General features: G+C 40.8%; 1 protein-coding gene across 4 annotated transcripts in view; it reads left to right on the top strand.

Moving 5' to 3' along the window:
- The window catches only part of NEK1 (NIMA related kinase 1), a 212,879-nt gene that overhangs the window by 53,180 nt on the left and 132,053 nt on the right, over positions 1-27,646 (top strand). For 3 of the 4 annotated variants that reach the window (XM_029201661.1, XM_029201662.1, XM_029201659.1), the window contains exons 10-16: positions 1,780-1,840; positions 4,797-4,948; positions 17,018-17,077; positions 17,318-17,377; positions 17,472-17,519; positions 18,012-18,086; positions 23,641-23,804. In XM_029201661.1, coding sequence (XP_029057494.1) covers positions 1,780-1,840; positions 4,797-4,948; positions 17,018-17,077; positions 17,318-17,377; positions 17,472-17,519; positions 18,012-18,086; positions 23,641-23,804 — 620 coding nt within the window. The remainder of the gene's footprint in view (positions 1-1,779; positions 1,841-4,796; positions 4,949-17,017; positions 17,078-17,317; positions 17,378-17,471; positions 17,520-18,011; positions 18,087-23,640; positions 23,805-27,646) is intronic. The other variant, XM_029201660.1, reaches the window with a different exon arrangement.

The raw sequence follows: 27,646 nt of genomic DNA, 5'->3' as shown, positions 1-27,646 counted from the left end.
GCTTGATAGATCGTGGACAAGCTTTGGTCCATTAGGAATGTAGGTGCCGTCCTGTAGTGCTTTCTGTGAGGCTGAAGATGTTTTATATCTGCATGTGCAACCTCATAGCCACCAGCTTAAAATGTGGCTAGTGTGGCTGAAGAGCTGAACTTTAAATTTTATTTATTTTAAATTTTAATCCAAATGGCTGCATGTTGGTAGTGGCAACTATATTGGATGCCACAACATAGGAATTCCAGAATCTTCTTGGATTCCACATGTCCCATCTCTCAGTTCACATGTGCATTCACACAGGGGAAAAGACAGACTCACACTCAGATTTAGGGCAAGGTGGAGATCATAAAGCATGTCTTCCATGAAAAAGAAAGGAAAAAAACCCGCACATGTTCAGAAGAGAAAGCACACACAGTTGGCTCTCAGTTGCCTGTGAAGCAGACTTTTCATGCAGTGGTTCTCAAACTTTAGCATACATAAAAATTACCTGGAGGATGCTGCTGAATCCCACCTCTATTTCTATTTCAGTTAGTCTGAGATGGAGCCTGAGAATTGGCATATTTTATAAGTTCCTGGTGATGCTGATTCACTGATATTATGAGGCTTTGAGAACTGCTCCTATAGGGATCCCTGATGGGAAAGGCGACCATCTTAGCTTCTGGCTTTTTGCCTGTTGGAGTTTCTGATCCCTTCCACTGTGGGCAGTCTTCCCTTCACCACCCCTCTGTTCTCGCGAAGAAAGAGAAAATTCACTTGCCTTTCCCTTCTTTGCCCAGTAAGAAAAAAAGCAGGCCTAAATCGACTTAGCAATTATATTGTTGCTAACATAGTTTTACATTTAAAGAGAGAAAAAATATAGTGAGTAGGGAGAGAAAGTTACTTGCAGGAAATACTAATGATTTCTGCTTCTCAAAATAAGTAGTGGAGTGTTGTAGTAATAGTAAAAGGAGATAACTTTTAAGTTGTGTAAGAATATTCAAATAGGGGAGGGGAAGGGTAAGCTGTGACAAAGTGAGAGAGTGGCATGGACATGTATACACTACCAAATGTAAAATAGATAGCTAGTGGGAAGCAGCCGCATAGCACAGGGAGATCAGCTCGGTGCTTTGTGACCACCTAGAGGTGTGGGATAGGGAGGGTGGGAGGGAGGCTCAAGAGGGAAGAGATATGGTAACATATGTATATGTATAACTGATTCGCTTTGTTATAAAGCAGAAACTAACACACCATTGTAAAGCAATTATACTCCAATAAAGATGTAAAAAAAAAGAATATTCAAATATTTATCCAGTAATATGTTCACAATTATATATTGATAAGATCGAAAACTCATTGGAGATGCTGAGAAGATTCAGAGTAAAGTTGAAATAACCGAGAGGTTAATCCAGGGGAGGGATAATGAAGTGATTCTTCAGCAGTTTTGAAGTAGATGAGGGAGACGGATGCACCTCGATACAGAGGTTATTCCAGATGGAGGGCAGTGTTGTTAAATCGCCGAAACGCAGAACAGGCAAGGCAATCTGCAGGGGCCTGGGGGGTGCGTTTTGTTAATTCAAGAAGAGAGCTTGTCCAGAGAAATAATAAAAAGATATTGGTAAGACTGGGGAGAAGGTAGCGTGAGAGGAATTTGTTGAATGGGTAGCTTGGATTTTAGTACAGATTATTTGGCAGCATAATTGTGACTGAAAAAGGGAAAAAATGCGTTCTGATTAATGGCTAGGTTTTTTTTTTTAATTTGGTAATTTAACATTTTTTCTAACGATTTCCCCTGTCTTTCAATTTAAGCTTATTGCAGAAGAATTTTGTCTAAAAACATTTTCCAGGTTTGGAACACAGCCTATTCCAGGTAAATGAAATTTAATATGAATCCTTTCCCCTGTTTGCCATAATCAGTATACTGATTATACTAGAGGTATTTGTAGATGTAGTCAGTTGGGGTAATCCAGAGGAAGTGCGTCTTTAAATTTTTTATGTTATATGGCAATATACAGCACTTTCTGATGAATTCATAACAAAATTTCCCTTTATTATCTGCCTTATTTAAATGAATTCTATTTTGAAATCTGTCATATTCAAATGTTCAGCTCATATTCTGAGAACATTGTTACAAAATGTTATAAAATGCCCTAGTTAACTGCAAATCTTTATGTAAATTAATTTTCTTTGAGAAATACTTAATATTTATGTAAAATAGTTTTCTTTGAGAAATATTTAGTATTCTAGAATATTTTAAATGTAAATCAGTGTGAAGTCAGGCACCTTAGTAAGGATAGATTTTCTTTTAAGTATGGCCAGCAGCGGTGGAATATTTGTAGGGCTGTGAGTGTGGTTATATATTATGTTTATGTATGTAAGTGTATCTCTGTGAGAGGGAAATTACATTTTTTCTGCATGGAATGATTTCAGAATGGGTTTCTAAAATCAGTGGAAGTCATTTAAAACTTGAAGATTGTGTTGTTTTTCAAACATAATGCTTTGCATGTTCTACTCCAGTTTGAGTATGAACACGTTAATAAAAATAAATCCTGTATCATAAAAGCGAGTCCATATCAGCTGGATGTGGTGTGACTGTGTGTTCTTAGGGAGGCCAGCTGGGTTTAGCTCTTCTTAAACACCCTGGGGCTCATCCTCTGCGCCGGCCGAGACTGGCAGTCCTGGGAGATCAGATCCACTTGGAACCAAGTTCATGAGACAAACCCAGGGCAGGGTCAGCGTGTCCCTCCTGGCGAGGAGTCACACCTTCTTCAAAAGCCTCCTTGTCACACAGGCAGGAAGGAATCCCTGTGTCAGCACTTTCTTCCCAGTGGGCGAGCCTCCTGGGAAGCACAGCGCAGGAGCTCTGCTCTACTCTGGTGTGAGGAGCTGGATGGAGGAGATGTGTAATGGCGAGGCACTACCTTGTGGGCCCCCTCCCCGTGGGCAGGAAGCTTCCTCCTACTGGGAGCCTCGCCTCTGAGATGAGACACCTCAGCAGCAGCCAGACGAGTAATCCTCCCTCTTCTCTGGGGAGTGTTTGTGCTTTTCTGCCTCTTGCCCCTTTTCTGGTACACACAGTATTTCTTTTTTTTTTTTACACAGTATTTCTTTGGTTATGTTAATATAAGTAGCCAGGTCGCAGCGGTGTGACTTTGTATATCTGTCTTCCGATTGGAACTTACAGTTGAATTTTCAAAGGGGAAATTTTTTTTCTCACATTTCCTAGTTCCTGTTCTGATACAGTTGGAGTATGTGTTTGGAAAAACTTACTGTACCACACTGTATCTCACACATTAGTTGTGAATCTCTAAACTGCCAATCAAATGGCTTATATTATTTTTATTTTTGTAAGAGTTTACTAAATTATATGAACAGTATGTGTTCATTATAAAAATTAAAAAGAAGAAAATAGAAATTACCCTAATGTTAACACAGACTGTTATATTTGGTATATTTTTTTCCGTGATAGGAGATGCGTAATGATTGAAAATTGGGGTTGTGTTATATAAACAAAGGTTCGTTCCTTTTAATTCACAGTATTATATGTTGATCATTTTCTAATACAATTAAATATTCTTTGAAGAACAGAATTTAATGGTAGTATTTCCTCGTGAACTCCCAGGTAATTTTTTTCTCCATTCCCCTCTTAAAGAAGAAGCGTGCTTGTTGGCAGAGGTTGATCACGTGGCTCTAGGACATGGTACACCCCTGGGATGGAGGGCAGGCTGAGTGAGGAGTGGGGCAGAGCAGGGGGAGGGGGTCATGGAGGAAGGGGCTCCAGGAAGGCTTCGAGCAGAGGAGACTCTTTGACCTCCTTTAGTATCTTTGATGGCCGTATGGTGTAGACTTTCTTTTTCATTACTTTATAGTCTATTTTTTTTGAATTTGTCATTGTTCTAAGACTGAATCTTGTCTGAGTTTCAATAAAAGTTTAATACGGAATGCTGCAGGGTTTATCCTTGTGTATAAATTTTTGTGTTTCTCTGATTATGTCTTTAAAATCACTTCATAAACGTTGTTCTTTTTTGTTTGTTTGTTTTGGCCACACTGCTCGGCTTGTGGGATCTTAGTTCCCCAGCCAAGGATTGAACCCGCGCCCTTGGCAGTGAAAGCGTGGAATCCTAACCACTGGACCTCCAGGGAATTCCCATAAACATTGTTCTTGATATAGATTGCTCTTTGGAAAGTTTGACCAGTTTGTATTCCTACCAGCAGTGCATAAACATACTTATTTCATGGGACCCTTAGCTATAGAGATTCTTTTAAGTACGTCTTCTTCAATGGGTCTGTAGGTGTAGGCATTACTCAGACTACATATGAAGCAAATATTAAAGTGCTCATAGTGATGGAATTAATGTTTAACAGTTGCTCTTGAGGTTTATATTCTGATTTCAAAAGTAATTTCTAAGACATTGAATGTTCTTTTTAAAGTTTATTTTTAACAGCTGTATTGAGATACAATCCGCATACCATTCAATTCGCCCATTTAAAGTCAACAGGTCAGTGTTTTTTAGTATATTCACAGATACGTGCAGTCATCATCCACAGTCAGTTTTAGGGACGTGCTTGTTCTGTGTGAGAAATTTCAACATGTGAGAAATTTCAACAAGTTAGCTTCTTGCTTCTTTCAAAGAGTGGCTTTAGTGTGGAATAGCCCTAATGGAGGCATTGCCGTGTGGTAAGGAGGGAGTGAGACGTTTAATGAAAAGTTTCAGATTCAGTGATCTCAGTGATTGTGAACATGAACAAGGCCATCTTGAAGAATTTTGAAATTAGGGGTTTCCTATTAAGAACTCTAAAAATTTTTTTCTATTTTTTTCACATAGCCAAAAGACCAGGTTCAGGACAAAGCTTGGCTTCTGTTGTGTCTGCTCAGAAAATTACAAAGCCTGCTGCTAAATATGGAGTCCCTTTAACGTATAAGAAATATGGAGATAAAAAATTACATGAAAAGAAACCACTCCAAAAACATAAACAGGTATGATGATCATGCTACAAACTGTGTATTAATAACATGCTCAGTTTGATCTTATTTTATTGTAGCTCAGTTCAGTTAATCTTGATATTCATAGGATTGTTTTCATTAAGTTACTAAAGAACATTGTTCTCTGCTTCACCAGTCTTCTAAAACTTGGGAGACTTACAGAAGTCATAAAGAAACATTAGTTAAGTAAAGTAGCTGGTGCAGTAAAAAGAGAGTAACATTATAAATGAAATCATTTTTGAATAACCTAAGCAGAGCCATTTGTCTTTGTGCCTAAAATAAGTAAATATCTGTGATAAACATCATAAAAATCTGGGGAAATTTTGAATTTAAGATTTCACGATGAGATAAATAAAATCATAGAGCTGGAGGAATATGATCATATAGTCTGTCATATTTCAGATGAAAATTAAGGCCTGTAGCATTTAGGGGTTGTGTCTAAGAACACAGTATTAGTTGCAGGAATTTGATACTTTTCTTCACGTCACTAGCTGTGTTCTCTGGTATATGGAACCTGTTGGTTTGCACTGCGTGTGCACATGCATGCATACACGTACACACACATGTAGTTACAAAGGTGTGTGTAATGCTGTAAGACAGACCTCCTAGGAGGGGTGGTCCGTCTCTTTGGGTAGAAGCTATGATAAAGTAGTTCAACATGATCCTTGTAAAGCAGTCTTCAAATAAGTTGTGTAAGTCAGCATCCAGTCAGGAGACAGAAAACATAATAATTTGATAGGGGGAAGTTTGGTGTAAGTCATTATGATCTGTTTTTAGGTAATTGACTTCTAAGGGGTAAAGAGAACTCTAAAGAATACAGGCCTAGCAGACAGACGCAGGAAGCAGGCACTGCTCCTGGTGCAGAGGCAGGGCCCCATAGGAGAGACAGAGGCCAGAGTATCACCCCGCCTGCCCTTAAAGCCGAGACTCAGAGCCTGCTGGGTGTGGATGGAGGTGACCCCTGGGTAGTGGAGTTCGCTGAGGTGCCAGGGCCGAGGCTGGCAGATGCGAGACTGTCCATTGTGGAGCTGATCAGACGCCTGGAACCTTCATAGGGTGAACCGTGCTGAGAGGCCCGGTTGGAGGAGCCTGCCGGCACTGCTGGGCCCTTTGGGCTGGGCTGCCCGGCTGGGGCACCGGGTGCGGCGGGCAGCTGGCCTCGAGGCTGCCGCTGAAAGTCGCAGAGAGGCTGCCGGGGGTACTCTGCCTGCAGGGGTGGTGTCACCGCCTGTCCTGCACCCACAGGGACAAGAGGAAGAGAAGCCCTTTCCTTGTGGAGCATCGCTTTCTCCAACATGGTCTGCAGACAAAGCTTCCTGCTGCAGGCCTGAGGTTTGCCCTGTCCAGCTCCAGGGTCACGAGCAGGACGGTGAAGGGTGAACTGCGAGCTGAGGGGCATCGTGACAGCTGGCACACCGCGTTTGTGTTTCTGTTTTTTGGTACCATGTTTATTCAGGCCTAAGTGGAGCAATTCCATCATAGCCTTTAGCCCTCTTTTCTTTAGTCACCACAAGACACCCAGCGCCCCCGGCGTGCCCTCATTCCGTAGCCTCTCAGCTCCCTAAGGCTCTGGCCCTCCCCCGATCCCACCCCCGAACCCTTCCACAGAGCCTTGGAGAGCACATCATCAGCCAAATCCCCTGTGTTCCAACCTTGTCAAGAGTGTCTTCACCTCTTTTGCTCTAAAATCTGGCTTGCCCTGAACACTGTCATGCATCTCTCTTGGGGACCGTTTTCCCTCTGGTCCCTCAGTCCTGCTGGGCCTAGAGGTCGGCCGATGGAGGCGTGGTCCTCGCTTGTCATTGCCAGATTCTCCCCTGCTCCCTAAGCCACTCCGTCAGGCTTCGTGTCAGCTGCTGCGCCTCCGTGAGGGTCATCCTAGACACTTCCCCGCACTGTCATGATTCTTGGTGACTTCAGTATCTGAGAAGATGACCCTTGCGGTAGTGCACGGCCTTGTTTTCTTGATGGTTCTCTTTCATCAGTGATCGTGTCTCCTGCCTCACCTTGGAACTCTCCCCTGTAGTCATGCCATCACATTTGTCATCAATAATAGCATCTATTTCGTAGTCTCAGTTACAAGTACCCCACTCTCTGACCACTACTTCCTGTGTTTTCAGCTCATTCCCTGAGGACTCTGCCACCAAAACTTCTTTGTTCTGTTGGATCCGTGGATCTTAGCTAGTTTTTTCATTGTCCATCCCTTCTTCATTTTTATTTTCTTTCTCCGGCTTTAATTTCATGTTCTCTCGTTGTAATAGTTTCCAGAACCTCGACTGTCTTGCCCCAGTGGAATGTGGTGAGGAAAACAGGCAGCTGTTCTAACTGGTCTCGCTTTAAATTTAGACCCCCAGCGTCAGGCAAGCACTGCCGCCACCACCCTGTTATGTTTCCACAGTCCAGTTCCCTTCCCACTTTCCAGGATGGTTATCTCCTGCTTTCTCCTTGCTCTTCACCTCAGGGTATGGCCTTGCTTCCTATTTCACTGAGAAAACAGAAGCAAGTGGAAGGAAATTGCCCACACTCAGCAGCCCTCTTGCCAATCAGTCCTACGTGTTTGTAAATATCCTGCCTTTCTTCCTGTTACTTTGCTGATCTATTTGTGTTTTGATCCAGAGCCGACCCAGCTGTTTGTGGACCATATGTTGTTAGTATTTCTGCCTACTAAAGGACTTCACCCTCTCTTCGGTATCATATTTTTCCTCTCTCCCGAATCACTCCTGTTAGCAAACAGACATGTTATATCTGCAGTCTTCTTAACAAAATCCTTCCTCCCATGTCTCCCTGGATCCAGCCCTTTCCCCGTATCTCTGCTCCTTTAATGGCAGAACTTCCCCCAGCCTTGTCTGTACGTCTTCGCTTCCTTGCTTCCCATTTCCTCTTGCTTTGTCACAGCTGTTAGGACGCGGCTCCTGGCGAGGACCGCAGGGAGCCCAGTTGAGTATGTCCAGGGGTCAGGTGTCTTGTTCCCCTGCCTCAGTTTTGGACTCACTGATTACCTGCTCTTCCTTTAACGTTCTCTTCACGTGAGTCCAGATACCGCACTCTGCTGACTGTCCTCCTCCCTGCCTGCCTGCTCCTCTTGCCGCGGCGCAAGCTCCTCCTGCTGTCGCTGACCCCTGACGCTCCAGTGCTTCAGGACACCAGCCGGGGACACCTCCCCGGACCATCCTCGCGCTCTGACAGCACCTGTAAACCGACACATCTGCGTCTCGAGCCTGGACTCCTTTCCTGAACTCCAGACGCGTGCTGTCCTCGCGTTTCTAACCGGGTGTCTGATGGGCATCCCAGCGTGAGGCTGTGTAAGTCTGAACGCCAGGTCCCGTGCCGTCCCCAGGCTCATCCTTCTTGTCTTGCCTCACGCTCCTGAAGTCCGCTGACGCCCCGTCACCGTCACATCCTGTCCACTGCCTGCAGAACCTATCCTGTTCGCAGTCTGACTGCTGCTCGCCACTCTGTCAAACACTGATCCAGGCCACCTCGCCCTCCCCGGCCTGACCTCACTGCTCTCAGACCGGCGTCCTGCATCTGTCTGCACACGGCAGCCTCAATGCTGCTCTGGTGGTGAAGGGTAATCGTCGCCCTTTCCTGCTCAAGAGGTGCCAGCAGCCTTTCCTCCCGCTCAGAGAAGGTGCCCTTGTTACCTCCGCAAGTCTCATCTCTGCTCCCTCCTTGCTAGTCTCCATCCAGCAGCGCTCATGAAACCTTGCTGTCCTCGGACGTGCCGAGCACTTATCTGCGGAAGAGCACTTGAACTTGCTCCTCTCCTCTCCTGGAGGACTCTCTCTCTCTTGCATGGTTTTCCTCCTTCCTTCCTTCCGGGCTGTGCTCGCAACTCTAAGGATAGAACTGCCATCCAGCCTTCTGGCCCACCCCCGCAGCTCCGTCTGCTTTTTCCTCTGCTGTTTTTCTTGCATGTGCTTGTTTCCAGCCTCCTCCGTGGAGGTGTGAATCTGTGAGAGCAGGGGTGATGTTGTTCACTGGTGCCTGAACCAGTGGGGCCCCCAGTAAACACTGACTGGATAAGTGAGTGATGAGTGAATTAGAGAGCACTAACAGAGTTTGTCAAGTCACTCAAGTGTTAATTCTTTAAAAGAATGAATAACACCCAAAAGTTGTTCGTAAAACTGTGCAGAGGCCATTTTGTTGCCGTTGTTAGCACATTGATAACTATTAGAAAAACAAAACCAAGAGAGAAAAAAATGATAATGACCAACTCCTGAGCACACTGGGATGTGTCTGTACTCCATAAGGTCACAGGAGGAAAAAAATAGACTCAATAGCTATTTTCTTCAGTTAGGAAGACGAGTAGTCTGCTAAGGTTATTATCGGTAGCTGTACTGAAGAGACTAAAAATTAGTACGATCCCTTTAACTTTCTCTTGTAACCCAAATACATACTTGGGTGGACTTGTAGAAGGTCATTTGCCTTATCTCTGGGCCAAGTGTTCACCTGACCAGTGGAGAGATCAGAGCACTTGGTGAGGCTGGGCTGAAGATGTAGCAGGTGGTCCTCACCCTTGGGCGGGATCGTAGCCAAGTGTTTATTCTTTCACATGGCTGGTCGAATCAAACAGTATGTTGGTGTTCTTAATGTTTCCCTTATTTTCAGTTAGCATTTATTCAGTATGCAAGAGCAGCATGCTGTGGTATTAATAATATCCTGAATAACAGATACCATCCCATCAAATAGTTAGTGACAGGTACATGATTCAGGTGATAGTTATAAGAGTTTTGGAGTTCAGGCAAGGTTGTTGCCCTTAAAGTTTTTAGGCATTTGGCATGATTTTCTAGACCAGACCAATGAGAACTAAGTAATAATTAGCACATGAAATAATCATGCAGCTTATTTAAACAACGTTTCACGACAGATTTCTTTGCACGACAGTGTGAATGTACTTAATGCCACAGAATTGTACACTAAAAAAATGGTTAAAATGGTAAATTTTTTTTAGTTGAAGTATAGTTGATCTATCATATTGTGTTAGTTTCAGGTGTACAGCATTCTAGTGATTCAGTTTATTGTTGGGGGCAGATTATATTCCATTATAGGTTATTATAAGATATTGGGTATTAATTTCCTGTGCTATACAGTAAATCTGTGGTGCTTATCTGTTTTATGTATAGTAGTTTTTATTTGTTAATCCCGTACTCCTAATTTGTCCCTCTCCCTTTTGGTAACCATGAGTTTGTTTTCTGTGTCTGTGAGTCTATTTCTGTTTTACATATACATTCATTTGTATTATATTTTAGATTCCACATATAAGTGATATCGTATAGTATTTGTCTTTGTCTGACTTATTTTGCTTAGCATAATAATCTCTAGGTCCATCCATGTTGCTGCAAATGGCAACTTTCATTCTTTTTTATGGCTGAGTAGTATTCCATTGTATATATGTACCACATCTTCTTAAGCCAGTCGTCTGTTGATGGGCCCTTGGGTTGTTTCCATGTCTTGGCTATTGTGAATACTGCTGCAGTGAACATTGGGGTGCATGTTTCTTTTCAAATTAGAATTTTTGGTTTTTCTGGATATATACCCAGGAGTGGGGTTGCTGGATCATATGGTAGCTTTATTTTTAGTTTTTTTTTTTTTTTTTTTTTTTGCGTTACGCGGGCCTCTCACTGTTGCGGCCTCTCCCGTTGCGGAGCACAGGCTCCGGGCGCACAGGCCCAGCGGCCATGGCTCACGGGCCCAACCGCTCCGCAGCATGTGGGATCCTCCCGGACCGGGGCACGAAACCGTGTCCCCTGCATCGGCAGGCAGACTCTCAACCACTGCGCCACCAGGGAAGCCCTATTTGTAGTTTTTTAAGGAACTTCCATACTGTTTTCTAAAATGGTAAATTTTATATGTGTTTTACCATGATGAAAACAAATTAGAAAAAATTTCAGGTAAATAAAAACTAAATAAAAATAAAAGAAACGACACATGCGTGAAGTTTTTCAAACCTAACAATGAAGGGCTTCCCTGGTGGCGCAGTGGTTGAGAGTCCGCTGCCGATGCAGGGGACGTGGGTTCGTGCCCCGGTCCAGGAGGATCCCACATGCCGCGGAGCGGCTGGGCCCGTGAGCCATGGCCGCTGGGCCTGCGCGTCCGGAGCCTGTGCTCCGCAGCGGGAGAGGCCACAGAGGTGAGAGGCCTGCGTACCGCAAAAAAAAACCCTAACAATGAAAAGAATTAAAGGAAAGAAACTAAATGTCTAAATTATTTTAAATGTGATTTTTTAAAATAAGTTGTTTGTTTTTTGGTTTTTATATGACTCATATTTTTTATTTATTTATTATTTTTATTATTATTATTTTTTGTCCCCAGAAAATCTAAAGCATCTTTTAGATTCAAATTCATAATGGCTCTTAGAATTTTAAATTTAACTTTCTATCAAGCTTGAAAAGGAGAAGTTTATAAGGAAAACCATAACCCCTTACTGATAGTGCCTGTCTCTTTTTTAAAAATAATTTTTGGCTGCATTGGGTCTTAGTTGCTGTGCGGGCTTTCTCTAGTTGCGGTGAGCGGGGGCTACTCTTCGTTGTGGTGCGCGGGCTTCTCACTGCAGTGGCTTCTCTTGTTGCAGAGCACGGGCTCTAGGCGCACAGGCTTCAGTAGTTGTGGTGCACGGGCTCAGTAGTTGTGGCTCACAGGCTCTAGAGCGCAGGCTCAGTAGTTGTGGTACATGGGCTCAGTAGTTGCGGCTTGTGGGCTCTAGAGAGCAGGCTCAGTAGTTGTGGCTCACGGGCTTAGTTGCTCCGCAGCATGTGGGATCTGCCCAGACCAGGGATTGAACCCGTATCCCCTGCATTGGCAGGCAGATTCTTTACCAGTGCACCACCAGGGAAGTCCTGTCTGGCTCTTTTTAACTGCAGAAAATTAAGCTAATACACATTAAGTTTTTATTACTCAGCATATCTTAAAAATATCTGCATGTCATAAAAACTTTCTTTGCTCCACTTCCTATTAATAATCATAGCTGTTTTCTAAAAGGCTTCAGTTAAAACAGAGGAGTGGTTATGAAGCCACCAGAGGGAGCTCTGTGAGTATGTTTCAGTATTTTGGTTCTGACTTGAGCAAAGAAACAAAACAACACTTTTCGTTTAATATGGATGTTTTATGTAACCATATTTTTCTCTTCTGTGTAGAAATAGTGTTCTGAAAATACTTGTGTGATGTCAGAGGAACAGCTTGGCATTTTTATTTCACAAATATTTGTATATCTTATGTGAGGCTGCAATCTGGAGAACCAAAACATGAATGTAACTCTTGCTTTCATGTGACTTACCCAAGAGTACGCAGGTGTCTTAGTTAAACATTCTCTTGTTGCACACAGTTGTGTAATCTGGTGTAAAGCTGGTCATGTATAGTGAGATGCTGTATCACTCATGTTAATATTTTTAAGTTGTTGGGTGTCATGGTTCACAAATGTGGAGACCAGTGCTAGACCTGCTACATAAGGGTTCACCTGTGGAACTTGTTAAAATGTAGTACGCAGGGCTCTGTGTCCAGAAATTATAATTCAGCAACTCTTGGGGATATGTGTTTTTTGAAAATAGCTTTATCAAGATATAACTTACATACTATACAACTCATCCATTTGAAGTTTGGAATTAAATGGTTTCCAATGAATTTGCAAGAGTTGTGCAGCCATCCCCCCAATCAACTTTAGAACATTTTCCTTGCCTCCCCACAAAATCCTTTTCCCATTAGCATTCCCTCCCCATTCTTCCCCAACCCTTAGCCCTGGGCAACTGCTAATCTACTTTTGTCTCTGTATAGATTTGCTTGTTGTGGACATTTCATGTAACTGGAGTCATACAGTACCTGGTCTTTTGTGACTGGCTTCTTTTGCTTAGTATAGTGTTTTCAAGGTTGTAGCATATATCCATGTTGTAGCATGTATCAGTACTTCATTGCTGTTTATTGCCAAGTAATACTCTTTTGTATGGAAGGAATATGTATTTTTACGAAGCTCCTGGGTAGCATTCCCCACTAGTTTAAATTCTATATATATATAAAACATACTTTGAAATGTTAACTTTGTGATTGTAATGCCATAAAAAAAATTATATACAACTGTTTTTCCTTGTACGTCAGTAATAGTGCCCCCAGAATGCTCTCTTGACTATTTTAAAAGAGGGGTTTGCTATCTATTAGTGGTAGCAAAACCATTTAGTGGGTGAAGAGCACGGACTTTTTTTTTTAAGTAATAGAATGGAAAGTAACAGACTCAGCTACACATAGTAAAAGTATTTTATGGAACTTGGGTGTGTGTGTGTGTGTGTGTGTGTGTGTGTGTGTGTGTGTGTGTGTGTATGTATCTTAATTGGGCCTGGATGTGAAATATATTTCTTGTTTTTTGTTTGTTTTTTTTTTGCGGTACGTGGGCCTCTCACTGTTGTGGCCTCTCCCGTTGCGGAGCACAGGCTCTGGACGCGCAGGCTCAGCAGCCATGGCTCACGGGCCCAGCCGCTCCGCGGCATGTGGGATCTTCCCGGACCGGGACACGAACCCGTGTCCCCTGCATCAGCAGGCGGACTCTCAACCACTGCGCCACCAGGGAAGCCCTGAAATATATTTCTTACAGTGGGCTGCTTTTACAAAAAGTTTGAAAGCTACTGTTCTTTAAATATTTCAGTATTATTGTCATCTCATTAACCCTAGTGTCTTTCCTGGGGCGAGGTGGTGAGATACATGGTTCAGCTTAAGTGAAGGTTGAATTGAAATAACTAGCCAGCATTAGGTTAGGAGTTAGGATCTAATAATACAGTGAGGAGGAGAAGGGACGGTTCCGGGAACCTACTGCTTGGGTCGTTTTGTCAGGGAGTAAACTTGCCATTTAGTTAGTCATGGTGTGAGGTTTTGTTTTTATTTTTGTTTTTTGGGCTGCACCGCGCGGCTTGCGAGATGTTAGTTCCCCAACCAGGGATCAATCCTATGCCCCCTGCAGTGGAAGTGCCGAGTCTTAACCACTGGACTGCCAGGGAAGTCCCTGGTATGAGACTTAATACCACTTATCACATTGATGATGTAGCTTTGAGTTTAAAACATACTGTATCAATAAAATGGATTTGGTTTATAATGGTCATTTAATTAAAATGCCAAAACACAGTATAAGAGAATCATTATTCTCATTTTAACAGTTTATCAACCCATTTGATGATGTTACATATTGTAAATATTATCATTTTATTGTGCTCAGATTAAGTAATGTATTCATTAAAATAAGTTAGTTGCATTTCCTAAGGAAGAAATTATGTTTAAATTATGTATCATGTTGCTTTCTAAAGTAAGCAGAAACTTTAAATATCTTTTTGAATTTTTTTTTTTTTTTAGTGAAAGGAAACTTTTGGTGCCTTTCTAGTTCTTTTTTATGTGTTGTGAGCTATATAATATCTTAACAGTAATATATTTCTGGAATTAATTATATTAATTTCATATTGATTGTGGGTCATATTTATTTTGTAATATTCTGAATTTGCATTTAGAATTTTAGTGCTTATCCATTATGGTCATTTTACAAAATTTAGGAAGTAGAAGCAATAAGTGGTGTATGAGAGTAATTTCATAACATTGACTTTTGCCAAAATACAGCTGCTATTGAAATGGAATTGTTAGTGGAGACACTTTAATGATATAATCAAATGCTGAATTATTTGACTAATAATGTAAATGACCACTGAAATAATTTTTTTAAAGTAGCATTTGCTTTCCTTTGAGTTGAAACCCAACATTGGTAAATAATTTTGTACAGTGTTTCTTTTTATATTCATTTTTTCCTGAGGTAGCTGAAAAATTTAAAATTCGTTCATGATAAATAACTAGAGTTTCCTGTAAATACTTTTAATCTTTTTTGGTATATGGAATTGTATTTTGAACGGTTTGAAACACTGATCATACAGCAGGCTTAACATTGCTCACAAAATTGAGTAGCTAGCCCAAGATAAAAAAAGAAAGAAATCCATGGGTCAGTTATACTTATGAGCACACATGCAGAAATCCTAAAAGAAGTTTTTCAAAAACTCAAACCATTTATCAAAAGAATGATTTAAGAATTATTAAATAGGATACATTTTGGGATGCAAGGATGGTTCAACAGTAGGAAAGTGGTTAATTTCACTTCATTAGTAAGTTGAGAAAATCATACATAAATGATCTTGGTAGATACTGAAAGTTGAGTAGAATTTAACAGTTTAAAAAAAAAAAACTTCTTTGGTTGTATACATTAAACATGTACAACTTTTTGTATGTCCATCGTACCTCAATAAAATGGTTTTTAAAAATGACCCAGTGGCCTCCCTGGTGGCGCAGTGGTTAAGAATCCACCTCTCAATGCAGGGGACACAGGTTCCAGCCCTGGTCCTGGAAGATCCCACATGCTGTGGAGCAGCTAAGCTCACAACTACTGAGCCTGCGCTCTAGAGCCCGTGCACCACAACTACTGAGCCCACATGCCACAATTACTGAAGCCCGTGTGCCTAGAGCCTGTGCTTCACAAGAGGAGAAGCCACCTCAAGGAGAAGCCTGCGCACCGCAACAAAGAGTAGCTCCCGCTCGCCGCAACTAAAGAAAGCCCACGTGCAGCAACGAAGACCCAATGCAGCCAAAAATAAATAAATAAATAAATTTTAAAAATCCACATTTCTTTCATTCAAGAAATAGAGGGGAAAGTTCTTAACATGACACAGTTATATATACTAGAAACCCATGTCAGGCATTATACATAATACTGAAAAATTGGAAGCATTTACATTAAAGTTAGGAGCAAAACAAGGATGTTTGCAATGATTGCTATTATTTAATGTTATTCCAGAAGCCTAGCTAATGTAATTAAAAAGAGAAAAAAATAAGAAACATAAATACTGGTAGAGAAGAGGAAACAGACATTTACACATGATATGATTCCCTAGGTAGAAGATCCTAGTGAAGCAGCAGAACTTTCCTAATGAATTCAGTAAAGTGGCCTGATAGAAGTTCAGCATGCAGAAATGAGTAATCAGAAAAGGAAATGGAGAGACATAGTGACAGACTCCCTCAAATACTTTATTTTTTATTTATTTTTATGCAGCAGGTTCTTATTAGTTATCTGTTTTATACATATTAGTGTATATATGTCAATCCCAGTCTCCCAATTCTCAAATACTTTAGACCTGCTGAGAAAAGTGCAAGATAACTATGCAAGAAAGGAATCAACATCAATGGAGTATTACTTATCAATGAAGAAAACAAATGCAGATACAAATAATAACATGGACGATTCTGAAAACAATGTTGAGCACCAGAAGTGAGATACAAAGGAATATATATTGTGTAATTCCATTAATATACAACTCAGAACACTCAGAAAACTAAACTGTATTGCTTAGGAAGGCATACATAATTGGCAAAGCCATAAAGACAAGATAGTGATTAGTAAAGTCAGGATGGTGGCTACCTCTCTGGTGGAGGGCTTCTGCTTGTTGGCCGTATTCTGTGCCTTGACTTGGGTGGTAGTTACTGGCTATTTCCTTTATTTTTGCTAACCTCTGTGTATGTCCTTTGTCTACTTCTTTATAGGTGACTTTATTTTTATTTATTAAAAAAATTTATTTATTTATTTTTGGCTGCATTGGGTCTTCATTGCTGTGTGTAGGCTTTCTCTAATTGCTGCGCGTGGGCTTTCTCTAATCACTGCGAGTGGGGGCTACTCTTTGTTGCGGTGTGCAGGCTTCTCATTGCGGTGGCTTCTCTTGTTGCGGAGCACAGGTTCTAGGCGCGTCAGCTTCAGTAGTTGTGTCACGCGGGCTCAGTAGTTGTGGCTCGCCAGCTCTAGAGCACAGGCTCAGTAGTTGTGGTGCACAGACTTAGTTGCTCCGCGGCATGTGGGATCTTCCCGGACCAGGGATCGAACCCACGTCCCCTGCATTGGCAGGCAGATTCTTAACCACTGCACCACCAGGGAAGCCCCAGGGATAATATATTTTGAAAGACAGTTATGGCAGTATTGGCTTTACATTTTTTCCTGTTTTAAATTTCCATACATTTGAATTTTTCAAAATCCTTATCTAATTTGTAGTTTTACTTTTTGTCCAGGCCCATCAAAGTCCAGTGAAGAAAGTGAATCCTGGAGAAGAAAGGAGGAAACTGTTTGAGGTATAAAGACATCTGTCTGCTTATTTTAAAGCTTTGTAAAAATAATTATAAAAGAAGAAACAAATCTTATAAAACCTCCAAACCTTTCCTCCTTATTTCTTTCAAACAAATACCTCTAACTTATTTCTGTTTTTTAACCTCCCTGGGCATATGTCTACCATTGGTATGCTAGCTTTACTGATGAAACTAGAAGAAGTAATATTTATTATTGATTAAAAAAATGTTTTTTTTTTATTTAAGGAACCAGCAAGGAAGAGAAGGTTGGAATTGAATGAAAAAGAAAAGAAACAAAAGGATCAGGTAGTTATTTCGCTCTTACTTTTTTCCCCTGCCAAGTTGGAGAGGATAATAGTTTCAAGTGTTCTAAAAAGTTTGTCTTTAAAACTTGTTACAGATTAGTTTAATGAAGGCTGAACAGATGAAAAGGCAGGAAAAGGAAAGGGTAAGAGGATGGTCCATTTCCCCAGTGTGCTGCACTGCCTCCTACACATGTGCCTTTTTTTTTTTTTTTTTTTCCTGGCTGCGTTGGGTCCCCGTTGCTGCACGCCGGTCCTCTCTAGTTGCGGTGAGTGGGGGCCACGGCTCGCTGCAGTGCACTTGCTTCTCATCGTGGTGGCCTCTCTTGCTGCGGAGCACGGGCTGTAGGCCTGCGGGCTCAGTAGTTGTGGCTCGCAGGCTCTAGAGCGCAGGATCAGTTGCTGTGGCACACGGGCTCAGCCGCTCCGCGGCACGCAGGATCCTCCCAGACCAGGGATCAAACCCGTGTCCCCTGCATCGGCAGGAGGACTCCCAACCACTGCGCCACCAGGGAAGTCCCCCCCGCCCTTTTTTTTTTTAAAGGGATACACTGATTCCATTTTATTTCTAAATGTATTTCATGTACTTTATACTAAATATTTGAAATGGTGTTTTGTTTGTTTCTTTTCCCCAAAAGTTGGAGAAAATAAATAGGGCCAGGGAACAAGGATGGAGAAACGTGCTGAGTGCTGGTGGAAGCGGTGAAATGAAGGTAGGCCTTTGGTGCCAGTGCACTTACACTACTGCTTTTTCTCCAGTTTCCTCCTGCTCTTGAAAAGGTATACAATTGGCTTTTTGGGGGGATACACTTACTTTTTACTAGAGTTCTTCAGCATCTATTATGACTCCTTAGTTTTCCTGCACATATTTGGTTTGTAATTTGTACTGATAACTAATATGTGACACTGTTAAAATTGCATAAAAAGTTTGCTGTGAAGGCTGTGATACACCATTCCTGCCTGAGGCGTCTTTTTAAAATCAAATACAGTTTGTCTCCACTCTGCCTAAAGTCCTCTAGCTTCACGCAGACCTGAAGATTCCGTTTTCAGAAGACCCGTACTAAGCGGGGCCCTGCCAGTCTCTCCGCACTCATCCTGGTCGTGCCATGTGCTCTAGTCATGCTGAGCTAAGGACCGTACTGCAGTTTCCCCACTGTGTGTGGCCTGCTGGAGCTACGTCCTGATACCTGTATTAGTCTTTACCTGAAAGCACCCTCCGTCCCTCCTCACTCTCACTCCTACCTCCAGCCATTTACCTAGGTAACCAGTGACCTAACCAGCCATTTACCTAGGTAGGTTAAGTCAGACATTTCCTTTGGGCAGATCCACACTGTACAACCTTGGGGAAGTTACTTAACTTTCCTGAGCCTTAATTTCTTCATTTAAAAGAAGAAAGAAAGAAAGAGAGAGAGAGAGGAAGGGAGGGAAAGAAAGAGAAAGAAAGAGAAGGAAGGAAGGAAAGAAAAGAAAGAAAAAGAAAGAAAAGGAAGGAAGGAAAGAAAGAAAGAAAAAAAGAAAGGAAAGAAAGAAAAAGAAAGAGAAAGAAAGGAAGAAAGGAAGAAAGAAAAAAAGAAAAAGAAAAGAAAGAAAGAAAAAAAGAGAGAAGGGAGGGAGGGAGGGAGGAAGGAAGGAGGAATGAATTTCAAGAGCAGTGCCTGAGCTTGGCCTGCAAGGACTCACCTGTTAAGCTCCTTTTCCTTTCCTTGCTCTGCCAGTCTGAATCTTGCATTTCTTCTTTCGCCCTCATAACATCCTTTACATGCCAAATTCTAAGGTGGTCCCAAAATTCCTGACTCCAGGGGTCAGGCCTGATGTTATCCCTCCACTGGAGCATGGGGGAACCTGTGAACAGGGTGTGTCACAGCCCCTTAGTTAGGCTGTGTTGTATGGCCCTGCTGATGGGGTAGCCACTCCTGTGGTCACGTCACTATTTTATAAGCCTCCCTCATAGCAGCCTGGAAGGGAAAAGGTCAGAGAGACAGCTTCTGCTGGCCTGGGAAAAAGCATGCGTTCACGTGGCAGGGAAGCACAGGTGTCCTGTGGGAGCTGATAGTGGTCTCTGACCAACAGCTAGCAAGAATGTAGTGACCTTAGCCATGACAGCCACAAGGGAGTGAATTCTGCCAGGAACCAATGAGCTTGGAAGAGGATCCTGAGCCTCAGATGAGGGTGGCAGCCCTGGCTGACACCTTGATTTCTGCCTGGTGAGACCCCCAGCAGAGGACCCTGCTAACCATGCCCAGACTCCTGAGACCACAAATGAGTCTGTCTTAAGCTGCTGAGTTTGTAGTACTTTATGACACAGCAATAAAAAATGAATACATACTATTATTCCTCTGTACTATCAGTTTTAATTTGTATAATCCAATCAACTGTTACTTAAGGTCTTTAAACTGTGATTTCGCCTGACCTTGCTCAATAAACTTGGTATTTAGGTGCCCAGTAGATATTTGTTAAGTTGAAATGATTACCATTCTTACTTGTTTCTTTTTCCCCAAAAGATATGATTTGAATAAAAATTTATCTGTTTGTGTAGATATACATGTTCTGCCCTGGCTTTCTTGGTTTGTATTTCAGTGTCTTGAGATGACACATTTTTCGTATTACATATCAATAACCCAGTAGGAGTCACTTTTTCTAATGCTGTATTAATATAGACTTATACAGTTTTTAGTAATACAATTTTATCTTTAAAATTGTACTTTACTATTTTTGTACTGTACTATCCAATTTACTATGAAATTGAACTTTTAACCTCCTGAGTGATAAGGAATGACTCAGACAGAATTTGGCCCATTCTAAAATAACTAACCCCATATCTTATATGATTAGAAAGTAAAATCTTACCAAAGTACAGGCCCTCAGATCTTGTCAAGCATTTTATATCAGTCCATGATCAGTGTTGAGAATTTGATTATTTTTTCTTCTCCCTTTGCGTATATCTTCTTTATGCAGTAAAGCACCTTTTTTCCCTATGATGTCTAAAGCCATATTTAATCCTAAAGTCCAGTTTTACCAATGTTTGATTATAGTTTCTCAACAGTGTGAGATACTATGTGCTTAATAGGTTTCTGCTTCGCTTCATAAACTTCTATACTGCTTTCTGTGAGGATTAATAAAACAATTTATTTTCCATGACGTAAAGCAAAGTCTATGTTAGTTTCTGTACTTATTCCCTATGAGGTTTGAAATATTTAACTTCTTCAGCTGTTTGATTTCTGTACAGTTGATAAGGACCTGGAAGCTCAGTAAAAATGTGAATCAAATTAAGGAGATTCCCCAAAATAAAGATAAAACAGAAACTAAACATTAAGGGAAATATTTCAAAGTTAATATTCTATTATTATATACCTCTAAATACCAAGACATTATGCACAGTATAAATAACCTACTGTCCTTGATTACTTAGTATCTGCAAAATCTGGGACTTTTTGCTTTGTCCATTTTTTCTTTTTGATTCTTCTGATAGGTATTTTTTTCTTTTTTTAAATTGTAGTTGATTTTCAATGCTTTATCCATTTTTGATATATCTCTTATGAAAGTGTGTTTTTAGAAAAATTATGAAATGTTCCACATATATAGTTTGATTATATAGATAACCATTATATATGAGTGTATCTGTTGTTTGACAATATATTGGAATGCTGCTCAGCATTGAAAAGGGATAGCCTATTAATACATGCAACAACATGGGTCAGTCAACAGCATACTGAGTGAAAGAAGCCAGGCACAAGAGTACATATTGTATGAATCCATTTGTATGAAATGATAAGAAAAGGCAAATCCAATTTCTGTGATAGAGAGCAGATCAGTGTTTGCTAGAAGGAGGGAGGGGGTGTTGGCTGCAAAGGAACATGAGGGACCTTTTGGGGTGATGGATGTGCTTTCGATTGTGGTAGTGGTTCCAAGAGTGTCTGTATTTGTCAGAACATCAACCTGCGCTTATAATTGGTGAATAAAGTCATGTTTAAAAGATCCTGTTGTTTCAGTATTCTAGTACAGTGTTTTCAGCATTATTTTGAGTATAGGTATCTTCAGAGATATGTACATACATTTGATTTTGCTAGAGAGAAACCTTAGAACACTCAGCCTTAAGTTGATATTAGCGTCACACTAAACTCGAGGAACCAGGCTCGTATGAGGTATGACCACCTTTTACCAGAATTGTGATTCTGATAATCTTGCCCTGAGATGCACATTTTGAAAATGTATATGAAAATCACCTTGATGGAGTTTCCTGCCTAATGAAGTATCTTCCCTATTTCTAGCAACTTTCATCTCTTGCTATTCAAGCATCTTGAATCAGTTTTCTATTTTTATCTTAAGCTGACTTTTTTTAAAATCAGGCTTTCTTATAATACTGTACACAATTCTTGTGTCAAGATGTTAACACAAGTTTTACCTCACTGGGTACACTGAAATGCCTTTTATTTGGTTCTCGTATTTTCCTTAGCCAGACTTCTTCCTCAGGATGTCGTCACCTGGAAGCTCTTCTCCCTTTCCGGGCAGTGTTCTGGCTTCTGCTCTCATCCGCGTTTGAGTGCTGTCCCTCCACTTGAGTCGTGTCACTTTGTCTTCCTTTTGGTGCTGCTGGCCTCTGCCTCTGAGGTTCCTATTTCCTCTTTGCAGTGCAGTTCTTGCCCCCGACCTCTGTAACATTCTACACTTACTCAACTCTCATCCTGACATCTCTGTTTTCTGTGAGTTTTCCATGCGCTTGGGTGCGTGTGTTCTGAGGCTGCGTCCTATGCCTTTGCCTTCATCCTTTGTTATTTCTGCAGAGAACCCACAGCTCCCTTCACCGTTGACGACTTCTCTGATTGCCTTTCTTTGCTCGCAGGCTTCTTGGCTTGGTGTCAGTGCAGCAAGCCTTCTAATTAGTTCCTCTACTTTGTTCTCTCTCTTATTCTTGCTTATCATGCGTAATTTGACTTACTGACCTTTTTTTTTAAAACTTCATTTGTTTATTTTTGGCTGCATTGGGTCTTCGTTGCTTCACACGGGGTTTCTCTAGTTGTGGTGAGCGGGGGCTACTCTTTGTTGCGGTGCATGAGCTTCTCATTGCGGTGGCTTCTCGTTGCAGAGCACGGGCTCTAGGCGCACAGGCTTCAGTAGTTGTGGCTTGCAGGCTCTAGAGCGCAGGCTCAGCAGTTGTGGCGCGCAGGCCTAGTTGCTCCGTGGCACATGGGATCTTCCTGGACCAGGGCTCGAACCCTTGTCCGCTGCATTGGCAGGCGGATTTTTAACCACTGCACCACCAGGGAAGTCCCACCAACCTTCTAAGAAACTGTCTTAGTGCACTTTCCTGCTAGAAAATGTATGCGTGCTTTCTGTTGTTTATTCTATGAACTCGCACAGCTGAGGGTAGTTACCTGTGATGACCTTTTAGGACCAAATAACACTTCCTATCTGCCTTCTTTCTAGTTAACTTATTGCGTCTTCCTGCGTCCTTTTTCCCCCTACTGCCAACACCTAAACATACACCTCCAGTGCTTATTTTTACTTTAAGTTTTACTTTAATACAATGGTTCATATTTAATCATTTACTCTTTCTTTGTTACATTGCTTTCAAGGCTGGGTTGAATAATATTTTTCTCCAGTGATTTATTTTTTTGGAATTTTTATTTCTCATAATTTTTTTTCCTATTTTGTAAGTTTGTTCAGTATTTACTACTTTACAGTGTGCCTGTGGCCACTCATTTACTACAGGAAATGAAATGTTTTTCAAGCTTTACACTTTGTTTCCCAGTTTGTTTGTCAACTGCTTAAGGATTGGTGTGTTGTTTTGTTTCTTTTATTTACACCTAGAGTATGTTTCAGTGGTGTTTATATACTCATTGCTTGTTGAATTGGATTTGGGGTATGTTAAATGCCATATGTTTTCGTTAGATATAATTTTGAGTGTTACAAAAGCAGGCTCTGTTTTATTTATAAGCTATACATATTTAAACTTAATAGGATGGGATCACATAAAATGTATACTAGAAACTTGTTTCAAAACTTGTTAATTAAGACCAAGTTTTTTCATAGTTACATAAATTTAGTGATAGTTTATATTTTAGTTACATTGAATTAAGCTTTATTGTTAGTAACAAAGTATACTAGTTTTTGATTGTTAATGGTTATAATATAGTAGGAAAACATGTTAAATTAGGTAATTGCTTTTTAAGAGTCAAGTGTTGAAATTTACTTTTTTCTTTTGAGGGTAGTACAGACCTTTTAGGTCTTGTGAGACAAGCATGTGAGAGCTCTTTGTTTGATTCCTAGGCTCCCCTTTTTGGCAGTGGAGGGGCTGTGGCTCCATCATCTTTTTCTTCTCGAGGACAGTATGAACATTACCATGCCATTTTTGATCAAATGCAGCAACAAAGAGCAGAAGATAATGAAGCTAAGTGGAAAGGTGAAAGACATGGCCGAAGGCTTCCAGAAAGGTATGGCATGTTCTGCAGAAGTTGCTTGTGCTTTGCTTTAGAGAAAGTAATGGAAGTCATCATGCGTATTTATTGGCAGAGGAATCCCACCTGGAGTACATCCAGGATTTCCCAAGGGGGCTGCAGGTCATCACCATTCCTCTGATGCTGATGCTCTTAGAAAAACTTGGAAAAGATTGAAGGCCGTGTCTAAACAAGCCAATATAAACAGGCTGGACCGTGATGATCCATAAATTCACCCTTGCTTGTAAATTTGTCTTAGGCCATGTACAGCCTAATACCTACACCTTCTGGGTGTTTTCTCCATTATACATAGAATATTTTTTGCCTTCTGGATGCAGTCATTTTCTTATGTGCAAATTTGGCCCTTGATTACATGTGGAAAACATGTAGCTCTTCAGCCTGATTTTTGTAGCTTATATATGTTATAGGCTGCACATACTATTTAAAGGAACATGTGATAACTTTGAACCAACATATGGTTGTAATAACTTTATCCACTTGCTTTAAATAAATCAGAATATATTTAAAATGGAATTACATTCTATGCAGAAATCCAAGACATGCCTTTGGGTCTTCCTTTTCCTCATTACTTAGAACCCCACTTTTCTCTTTGTCTTTCTCTGCATGTTCATCTCTGATTGATGGCTCACTATGATCCTGTTCATTGGGTTTTTTCTTTTCTTCCATTAATTAATTTAATATGGTTGCAGTCAATAGTTTTAACTTGCATAGTTCCTTTTTTTAAAGTATGCATATGTGTTTTTTTAGATCTTCCCATTTCTTCCATAAAAACGTTCCAGTTAAGAGCAGATACCATTTTGTGAAAATTTAATTTGTCATTTTACAGAGAATACTTTTGAGTGTGATAAAACTCTTTATGGCTCTCCCAATTATAAAAGATTATTAAAAGGTAGCTGAGCAGAGGTAAATAATTGAGGGGAATACAAATTAACATTATGAATTATGTACAGTAGCCTGAAGTGTTAAGCTAATTGTAAATACTTCCCATTTTTGAGAAAAGAGGGCTACAGACTTCCACATATGCATGTTTTTTATGAAATGGTAAAGAAGATTTTTGTGTGGGGTTTTATCCTCTGGTATTATTGACCTTTCTACTATATAATTTGTATGGCTTTTTATTTTTTATTTTTTGCGGTACCCGGACCTCTCACTGTTGTGGCCTCTCCCGTTGCGGAGCACAGGCTCCGGACGCGCAGGCTCAGCGGCCATGGCTCACGGGCCCAGCCGGTCTGCGGCATGTGGGGTCCTCCCGGACCGGGGCACGAACCCATGTCCCCTGCCTCGGCAGGCGGACTCTCAACCACTGCGCCACCAGGGAAGCCCCTTTTTTTGTTTCATTTTAATCAGATCTCTTAAAATAAATGTGTATAGTATAAAGAAAATAGGGAAAACTATGTTATGCTTCTTCATGCTGTTCATCTTCCATAAGGTTTCTTGGTTCTTCACAGTTGGAGTGATGAGCAATGGACTAGTTTGGTCCATTTGCATCAGGCTCCCATATAACCTTGAAATGTTCACATACATTTACACTTGTTTCATATTGTCTTCAATGACTGTGTATCTCAGTTACTTCTTCCACTAGAACACAACTTCCATTCAGTCTTTGTTTGAGCATCAGACATAGTTTCAATATTTTAATTTTCAGCTTTTCAACCATTTGTGATTGTGAGATCGTTTATCATTTCCTTTCTGCTAACTTTGGGGGGTTTAGCAGTACTCAAACATATAGTATACCTTTTCTTATGTTGCTTTGAACTTGTTATTATTGATGATAGATATTATTTATTGCATACTTATTATGTACCAAGTTATATTTACTTATCACAGCATCCCTTTGAATTAGATATCACTCTTTTAATAAGATGAAGAAATTAGGACCTGCAGAGATTTAAAACCTGTGTATGGTCAGGCCACTAGTAAGTGGCGGAGGTAGGATTTAAACTAAGTCCGTCTGAGTGTAGAGTTCAGCTCCTCGAGCACCGTTTTAAGGACTTCTCAGCTTCTTGAGATACTACTAGTGAACAGGCAAAACAGTTATTGGTTTAGTTGGTTATAAAATTTTAAAATATTGGGTACTTTAAAGATTAAACATGATACCAAATACTGAATGAACTTTCAAATATATTCATTGAATTTATTTTGGTTTTATGTGAGGACGTAGAAAATGGAAGAATTGGTAGCAAACTGGAGATCATCAAGTATCATATAATTTTCAAAAGGCAGATTCTAAAAACTAGACTAGTTTTTTTCATGTTCATCCCAGGCAAGATTAAAAGTAGAGCCTGCAAACATCTTAAAAGGAAGCAGTCGGGCTTCCCTGGTGATGCAGTGGTTGAGAGTCCGCCTGCCAATGCAGGGGACACGGGTTCGTGCCCCAGCCTGGGAAGATCCCGCATGCCATGGAGCGGCTGGGCCTGTGAGCCATGGCCACTGAGCCTGTGCGTCCGGAGCCTGTGCTCTGCAACGGAAGAGGCCACAACAGTGAGAGGCCCGCGTACCGCAAAAAAAAAAAAGAAAGAAAGAAAAAAGGAAGCAGTCATCACTGCAATGCAGCATAAATTCACAGAGAATGGATTTTGTCAGATACAGCCTTTATTTCTTTTTAGGGTTGTAGGCTAGAGCTATAGTTCTCAACCTGTGTGCTGAGGCAAGTTGGAGCCTCACAGTGCCTTGGATATTTTACAGTTGTGAGGGAAACGTAACTACATCTGTTGGACAAAGTGTAGACCATACTGTTAAGCAGTTTTGACCTAACTGTTTAATGAATGGGACTGCTAGGTATTTCTTTTGGCCTTAGAGGCATTGGGAAAAAATTACTTAGATACCTAGTAGGGTATATAAACTTCAGCAGGATACTGTTGCCACAGTGTCTCAGTATAGACATGGTAAAGAAATATAAATAAAAATTGTTAGGTGGATTAGTCATTGGTTAAAGAATTATATTCAGAGGATGCTGGTTAATATTTTGATGTCCAAATTAAAAAAGTTTTAGAAGCGTGTCCTCCTGTAACTAATCTCCATTTTTAAAGAGGACATAGAAAAAACATTCAAAGGATATAGTCATATTTCCAGAAGACATAAAGTGGAAAGAAATAGTAGATATGTTGTATGATTGATCAGGAAACAAAATAATCTCAGTAGACCATAGCTACAACTAACTTGATTTAGAGAAAACTTAATGGGAATTTGATGTAGTTTTGAGTCTGAAAAATTATCTGACCAAATAAATATACCCTTGGAAAAGGTTTGTAAATAGCATACACTAAAAAGTTGAACTAATGACCTTTCATTGCCTCTTGGATCAAATTGCAGCCCCTAAATGGCCTGCAGCATCTCTTGGAGGCCTGTGTACTTCCTTGGCCTTATCTTCTGCTCTTTCTTTCCAGAGTTCTGGAAGTGCAGACTTAAAAGATATGTTTTTCCTCATCCTTGTTCCTGTGTACCTGCTGCTCCCTCTGCCCAAATTTTTGCCTGGTTAATTCCTACTTTTCTGGCGTTGGTTTAGGTTGACAGGTACTTACTAGGTCTATAAAATGAAAAATAAAATAAAATTGGAGACCTGATTGAGGACTTCCAACTTTTAATTTGCCAAGTAAGCTCATTTTAAAACAAAGTTTCTCAGCCCTAATTCCATCCTTTGGTAAAAGAATGAACATTTTAATGTGAAAAAAGTAGGGTGACACAATCTTAGAATGCAGATTATCCTTTGGGATTAAATAAATTTGGATTTGTGAAAATTATATTAGTCGTTTATGTTGTTGACAAGTGTTGAAAACTCAGTGATGAGTGACCACCGGTTAGGGGACGTACCCAGGCTG

The sequence above is a fragment of the Monodon monoceros genome, unplaced genomic scaffold (assembly GCF_005190385.1).
Source record: "Monodon monoceros isolate NGI ecotype Baffin Bay Population unplaced genomic scaffold, NGI_Narwhal_1 Super_Scaffold_5, whole genome shotgun sequence".
Classification (NCBI taxonomy): Eukaryota; Metazoa; Chordata; class Mammalia; order Artiodactyla; family Monodontidae; genus Monodon; species Monodon monoceros.
Note: the sequence above shows the minus strand (reverse complement) of the source record. Positions and strands in the feature narration are given on the sequence as shown.